The sequence below is a fragment of the Solea senegalensis genome, linkage group LG8 (genome assembly GCF_019176455.1).
Source record: "Solea senegalensis isolate Sse05_10M linkage group LG8, IFAPA_SoseM_1, whole genome shotgun sequence".
Lineage (NCBI taxonomy): Eukaryota > Metazoa > Chordata > Actinopteri > Pleuronectiformes > Soleidae > Solea > Solea senegalensis.
In genome coordinates this window covers 2,272,801-2,280,469 of record NC_058028.1, presented here as the reverse complement: position 1 = coordinate 2,280,469, position 7,669 = coordinate 2,272,801, and the positions used below count along the sequence as shown (strand labels likewise).

General features: G+C 37.6%; 1 protein-coding gene across 1 annotated transcript; it reads left to right on the top strand.

Moving 5' to 3' along the window:
- The first annotated feature begins 2,700 nt into the window (after positions 1 to 2,700).
- Positions 2,701 to 6,316, top strand: nkapd1 (NKAP domain containing 1). The gene is made up of 6 exons (XM_044031465.1): positions 2,701 to 2,924; positions 3,054 to 3,130; positions 4,432 to 4,505; positions 4,662 to 4,793; positions 4,892 to 4,945; positions 5,371 to 6,316. The coding sequence occupies exons 2-6, from the start codon at positions 3,062 to 3,064 to the stop codon at positions 5,846 to 5,848; spliced, it is 807 nt and encodes a 268-aa protein (XP_043887400.1). The 5' UTR covers positions 2,701 to 2,924; positions 3,054 to 3,061; the 3' UTR covers positions 5,849 to 6,316.
- Positions 6,317 to 7,669: the final 1,353 nt, after the last annotated feature.

The window sequence follows — 7,669 nt, the reverse complement described above, 5'->3', positions numbered from 1 at the left end:
TATCAAAATAGTTGGCAATTATTTTAGTAATAACATGTTGATTTTCTTCAATAAAGCTGACACTGAAGTTTCAAAATATAGTTCTATTTTAAATAGTACAAGACAACTTTATTTTGCAACTAAAGACTCATCGTTTCTTTATTGAAATTAATCAATGAGTTGTTTGGTCCATAAATGTCAACATATTGAGAAATATTGGTCAGTGTTTGTCAAACATCCAAAACGATTGAGTTTTAATGATTTCTTTGTTTTACGGAGCAAAGAAACCAGAAAACATTCACATTTAAGAAGCTCAAAAATCAGAAAAGATTCATTCTGATACATCGACCAACACTAGTTGCAGCGCTCGCTGTTTGTGATGGATATTTTGGGTCATGGATATTAAAGGAGCTGCTGGTGGAGTACTGACATCTTTTTTTTTTCTCTCAAAGTCAGCAACTTCTTGGGAAAAAAAACTTTTTGCGTAGAAACTTAAAGTTTTAACTTCACATACTGCAGTTTCTTTTACTTTGAACGTCTTCACTTCCCAAAGACAAGAAGGAACTCTTCAAAGACGAGCAGACGACGACGACGACATTCTCGCAGACCGACATGTGACCGAGGGGAATTGAGGGGAGAAACAAGATGTTTCTTTTTCCGAAACTGTGAATATTTTAATTCCTGTACGGATTATACTGTATATTCACTCGCAGTGACTTTGCTGTTCAAAGAGTTGCCGGGGAAAGTCGATTCCACCGCTGGGGAACGTGGAGAAGAAAAGCCAGTGTTTGCCACAGGGACAGAAAGCTGTCGGCCAATTTGTGAATCAAATGAGCTGCGGAAATAGGACAGATTGTTTGCACGGTCACCACGGACTCCACTTGTAAAAAGTATTATAGTTCCTGCTGTGAAACAAGAAAAAGCTACCTATTGTTTTTATTGTTTTTATTTTTCCCCTGACCTTCAAACAGACATGAATATAAAGCTCGGCAGACTTTGTCCTGGGAATTCCGCGACATTGTTGTTGTCAGAAGCAACTTGTTTTACATTTATTTCTAAATGAAATTTACATTTATTTCTAAATGATAACAGTAGAGAATGAAGGATAATATAGCACAGTGAGGATTCATCAATTTAAACATTCATATTCTAACTACATAAAATGTACTTTTTGATTGAGTTTTTAATCATTATAATTAGGGATGTACAGCAGAATTGTCAGCTCAAAACAATGTACTGCTTTTTTTTCCAGAATAAAGACGTTCATTTCAAAATGGCAGTTATTTGCTGATCAAAAGATCCACAATGCTTCAGTTTTAGTGATTTCTTTGGCATAAGGTTCAAAGAAAACATTACATTTTCACATTTAAGAAGCTGAAAACACAGAGAACTTGATTTAATTATACATGTATATATATATATATATATATATACATACACGCATATAGATACACATACATACATATATATAAACACTTAAACAGATCTCAAATCAAACAGATATATGATTAAAAATAGTTTATTCGAATAATCCATTAATAATGCAATTGTTGCAACCCTAATTAAAACAAGTTTCTGGGATTTTTCATGTGAGAAAGAAATCATCAAAACTGAATCATTTTTGGTTTGTTTTGAAGTTTGGGAAAGGCAGATCAACGTTTTTCAACGTTTTTCAACATTTTATGTAGCAAACATTATTCAATTAATTGAGAAAATAGTCGAGAGATTGATTATCGATTATGAAAATAACCGTTCGCCCTAAAATAATGTTAACATTAGTTTGAACGCTGTTATTTTTTTATATTTCTGTGTTATATCATAAGTTTGCAGCCAAAATAATGGAGCAATTTATTTTCTTATAAAACAATTCAACCGCAAAAATATGAAAGCATTTATTTATTTTCGTACCTGCCAAACGTTTTTCTTCACCAGTATCTCCTATGGCAGGGGTAGGGAACCTATGGCTCGCGAGCCAGGTGTGGCTCTTTTGATGATTGCATCTGGCTCGCAGATTTCGGCTTTTCAGATAAAACATAAAATATTATCACTTGTTTTAATCCATCCATCGATTTTGGAAGTGGAGGAAACGCAAGTGAATGACATAAATGCAGCACCGTTCTATTCCCTGGCTTTGGATGAGTCAACAGACGTAAGTCATTTGTGGCAGTTCAGTGTGATTGCAAGATATGCTGCTGGTGACACACTGCGCGAAGAAAGTCTTGCTGTTCTGCCAATAAAAGAGTCCACAAGAACCAGAAGTCGCATTAATGGTGAATATTATAACAACATTATTTAAAAGAATAAATTCAGAGGCTTATTATACTCACATTTAGTTAAATTCAGTCTTAAAATATATTATATGGCTCTCACTGAAATAAATTTGCAAATATTTTGCTTTCATGGCTCTCTGAGTCAAAAAGGTTCCCGACCCCTGTCCTATGGTTTGCTGCACCCACGTTAAAGCAGGATATTTCGCTGCTAATGTGAAACAAAGTCTATTTTTGCTGTATTAAAAGTTCATTTAACAAACACCGATAACTTTAATGATTATTATCACTCAAAAAAACGTGTACATGTAGCTTATGTTAATTTTTTTTCTCCGAAAAACCAAGCTAAAACTGTACACGTTCCATCTAGCATGATAGACGCAACGAGGAGCCAATCAGAATGAGCCAACCTTCACGTAATGTCCGTCTTGACGTCACCGTTACGTATCCGACAAAACAGGAAGTAGCACCGGTAATAATAGTTTAACGCTGGCTATATACCCTTTGCTGCTCAAAGCTATTCTTTGTCGACATTGTAACGGTTGCGCACATTTACGGCAAAAGTTGCGCTTCTCTGTTGTATGTACGCTGCAGAATGAGATATTAACAGGCTAATTCTTGGACGCTATTCCTGCATCCGTATAGCTATCAGTGCTAACTAGCAGGCTAGGCTAACAGGTGAGTGTTCATTCAACAGCTATAATCGTGTATTTACAATATGAGCTCGCTTTTCTGTCAATTTTTCTATTTATTCAAATTTGATTTATTTAGTATTTCTGCCATTGACTTACCCGAGTCTCTGTCCAGTTTTCGCCATGTCTAAGCAGACGCTGGGGAAGGTGCTGTTGAAGAATGTAATCCGCCACACAGACGCTCACAACAAGGTGAGTTTGTGTTCACCATGTGTTCATAACAACAGTAACACGAGGTAATAATAAGTGAGTGAGCCTTTCTACTCAGCAGGCATGGGATGATATACAACCACGTTTCTCTGGTGGTATGTGTACCACCAGTGTTGTAATTAGAAAATAATCGACAGATTAATCGATTATAAAAATTAGATTATTTTCTTAATCGATTATTTTCATAATTCTTGATTACTCGCTTGGTCCATAAAATGTCAAAAAACCTTAAAGAATGTTTGTCAAACCTGGAAATTATTTAATTAATTATAAGCTTAAACAATCGGAAATCTTGTTTCAATCATGAAAAAAAGCTTCAAACCAATAAATCGATTATCAAAGTAGCTGTCGATTAATTTAGTAATCGATTAATTGTTTCAGCTCTAGTTGTTATGTAACTATAAAAGTGTGTGCAGTATATGTGAGGAAGAGGATGATGATGAGAGAATAAATCTGCCTCCTGAGACTCGGCTGCTCGGTCTATTTACACCACTGTATTTTAACGTTGGTGATAATCGTGTCACTGAGAGAAAGATCAATGTTTTCGACAGAGTAATCAATTGGGCTAACTGATAAATGATAAACTTGATAAATGTTTTGTTGTCACAACAACCTAAACTTTCATCCAAACGCCATTTTATTTAAATTATATCAGAGCACTGCAGTACAGACACAAGGTGTAGATTGGTGAGACTGAAGTGTGGATCAATAAATGTTAAGTTTTATTATTAAACTGTTATATTATATCAGATGACCTTCACTGAATTCTAAAGATGGGCATCAGCCTTGGAACAAGTCATATCTGTCCGCTGCTAGTAAATGATTACACTTCTAACCGAGAGAATCTAGGTATAAAAAGTTTGAGAACTACTGACATACGGCATTTTAATTATTTAATAATAACTATGATTCATGATATAATTGAGAGAATTGTTTAACAAAAGAAAAGCATGCATGGTGCATGAATGGTGGGGTGTCAAATTCATTCTAACAAATTAAGGTTCATTATAAATTTGTTCCAATTCGGGTGACAGCCCTTGTTTGTCTTTTGAGGTGATTGTTACACGGGAGTCAAAACAAATCTCATTTAATCATGAATGCAAGCAAATTAACTAGCAGCTGAGTTCAGAAGTCAACACTGTCAAGTTTTCATGCCACAAAACTCACTCTCTCCTGTGGAGTTTTGTCTTCAGATTGACAATACTTTAAGAAGGTAAAGCTGAGGTTTGACAACCTTGAAAACAAACTGATTCAAAGCACTTTCTGTCTTCATCTGGCTGCAGATTCAGGAGGAGATGGAGATGTGGAAAATGCGAGGCTGGGAGACACGACATGTATCAGACACGGGGGGTGTGAGGTAAGAACATCGGCGTGTCCCACTTTAATTTGAGCCACAGGACACGAGTGACACCAAAGCTCATTTAGAAGTGTCCTTCGTATTATAGTTCTTTCTTTGGGGGGCCATTACAGTATGTTGGGGCTTGCAGATTTATAAATAGTGGTTATATTCCAGGGGGCATATGCACTGTGATCGGATCCCAGATCAAACTAGTCGAAGCAGGGGGCGAGTGTCGGAGCACGACGACAGAGAGGCCAGAATCTGGACTCGCAAGCTCTACGAATTTGAGGCCAACGATCCCGACAGGTACAGCACACGGCTTAATCGTCTTCTGTGACCTGAAAGTGAAAGTAGATCATGGAAACGAGGAGATTTACATTTTCTTTTTTGTGATGACAACACAGATGGGGACACAGTGGCTTCAAGGAGCTTTATCCTGATGAGTTTGAAAGTGACGGGTAAGCAAAAACAAAATCCACCACTGCACCAATGAAACGAGACATTCTGACTGAGCTAACTGTATGCTTTCATAAAACACGAGGATTATTAAAAATAAAAAATCATGAAAACTGCAACCACAGTGGATGGAAATGTTTGAATTTAACCAGTGCATCAATATGAAGTTATGAATCAATACAATATTAGAACATAATTGCACAAACCAATCAACATGTGTACAGTTTGTGCAAAGTACTTCAGGTGCACAGGTGCAGATTGGGATTTGAATTAGTTACATAACAGAAAGTCCGGGGTTTTCTCTGTCTGACAGAGTAGATGCATTGGACAGTTTTATTGCCTGTGGTAGGAAGGATTTAGAATGTTGGACCTGTACAACAGAAATGACTGTAAGCCCTTTTTTTATTATTCCATTTTTGTTTTTCAGTGAAAAACAAGGTGCTACAAAGAATCTCGGCCACCACAAAAGGAAAAAGTCCAAGTCTGACACAAAAGCAAGCATATCAAAACACTCCAAGAAATCCTCGCGGAAGAAGAAGAAGAAAAAGAAGAAAAAAGATGAAGGAGTGAAGCACAAGAAAGCAAAGTGTTTGAGCAGCGATGACAGCAGCGAAGACAGCAGTGATGACAGCAGCGAAGACGGAGGCGCCGCCAAAGACAAGCACGGAAGGAAAAGGACTAAAAGTCAACATAGAGACAAGAAAAGTGCAAAAACCAGAGGGAGAGACCGTGACAGCAGCTCGGGGGACAGCGATGGTGGAGACAGGAAGAGACGAGCGCGCAAGAAGCAGAAACGGGAGTCCCTCAACAAAGACTCAGAGTCTGGGCGTAACTTAAAAAAGAAGAGGAGGAAAAACTGGAGAGCAGCAGGCGAGGAGAGCTCAGATGATAGTTGTGCAGAGTGAAACGCTCACACTTGGACTGAGCTCAGGTAATGAGCAAGAAAACTACTGCCGCTTCCTTAGTTCTCCTTAACTGCACAGTGGGTTTTCCGCTGCAGGGCTCGTCTGTATTCTACTTTGTTCGACATAAACAAACTTGAACTGTCAGCTCTCTCCGCGTGTGTTCGCTGTAGCGATATCTCATCACCTCTGCAGCTGCTCCGAGCGCATTACAGCCGCACAGGCAACATGAAGAGAGATGGTGGGGTATCCGGCACCTGCTTCGTGAAAGAATTCTGTTAGCTGCAGGCTCATTGATCGAGCATTGAGTCTCGTGCTTCAGACTGTCGGTCTCACACAGAGACCGCGTGTCCTGAAATGACCACCATTTTTATTCTATTAAAAAGAAAAGGGAAAAACTTTCCTCAACCGTTTGTAATAGAATGTTTATATCTTTTTAGTTTTGTAAATTTTAATATTTGTATGTGATAATGGGTTATAAATAAAACTGTTATTACCAAGTATTTTTTTTACTATTAAAACAATGTCTGAATATTTTCTGGTTTCTTTGCTCCTTATAACAAAGAAATCCTCAAAACTGATGCATTGTGGTTTGTGGACAAAATATGACATTTGAAAACATTGTTTGGAGGGTTGGGAAACACCACATCAATATTTTCAGCATTTTCTGACATTTTGTGGATGAAACAACTACTCGATTAATGGAGAAAATAAATAACGGGGGAATCGATTATGAAAATAATTATTACTTGCCTACAGCATTAATGGACTTGCTGGTATTTGAGCATAGATAGATGGGTAGTTAGCTAGCAAAGACAGGTGTGGAATAAGAAAGAGAAAGTGGGCCAACTACATATGTTATTCCGATTAGATATATTGTCAGCTAGCATATATGCTAAGTTGAGTATTAAAACTCTTATCCTTAATCTAAATATATTCTAGTTAGCTAGCAAAGATAGCTAGTTATCGCACACAAATAGATAGATGCTATTTAGTTAGCAAAGATGGATGGATGAGAATGGGCTAGTTCGATAGACAGATTATTTAATATCATTATTTCCTCCTGTATCAGTACTGTTTGCTAAATCATAAAGAAAAATACAGTGGAATTAAAGAAGCTAATGTTTAAAAACAAATATGTCCGTATTGTACTGAACTTGCTTCTCTGACACTGTAAAACTACCTTATTAATTCACATTCACACTGTAGTTTGTAAAGCAATGAAACAGGTTGCTGTTGTTGTTTTCCTCTTCATTAAGTGGTCGCTGTAGTCCTATCAACATACATTACAGACTATACATAGACAGCACTTTTAATAACAAGCTGCTACATCTGCACCAAAGGGAGCAAACATAGAAAACTGCTAAACTGGTCAAAGGGGACTGGGATGTTCAGTTGTATACAACCGTTGCTGCTTTAGTGCTTTGATTATTTACACCCCATACTTTTCCTACTGCGACCTACCATTAAAAAGGTCTATAAATTCACCCAAATTAATGATGGCCGACTTCCATTAAACTGCCTCAGTTCCAGGAGTGCACGCTTGCTTTTCCTGCTAAAACATGACCAAATGTCAGCCGAGTAAAATAGCTCAGAATTCGTATTTGTAAGAGAAGTCACCGCCGCGGTAACGTATCACGAGCTTCCCATTGTTTGCGATACCAGTTGAACAATGTTCGACATGATATTTTGGTCAGTTTCTTGCAATCGCAAGAGTCTTCGGATTACACCAGACAAACCTGGTAATGGTGTGTGCACTGCTATTCTTTACTGGAGGAGAATGAGGCACTCTTTGCACTCTCTGCACAGCTTGGGTCAATACAC

Coding starts and splice junctions, on each gene's coding strand:
- nkapd1 (XM_044031465.1), top strand. CDS start 3,062: ATGTCTAAGCAGACGCTGGGGAAGGTGCTGTTGAAGAATGTAATCCGC. Junction 3,131..4,431: donor ACACAGACGCTCACAACAAG/GTGAGTTTGTGT, acceptor ATCTGGCTGCAG/ATTCAGGAGGAGATGGAGAT. Junction 4,946..5,370: donor GATGAGTTTGAAAGTGACGG/GTAAGCAAAAAC, acceptor TTTGTTTTTCAG/TGAAAAACAAGGTGCTACAA.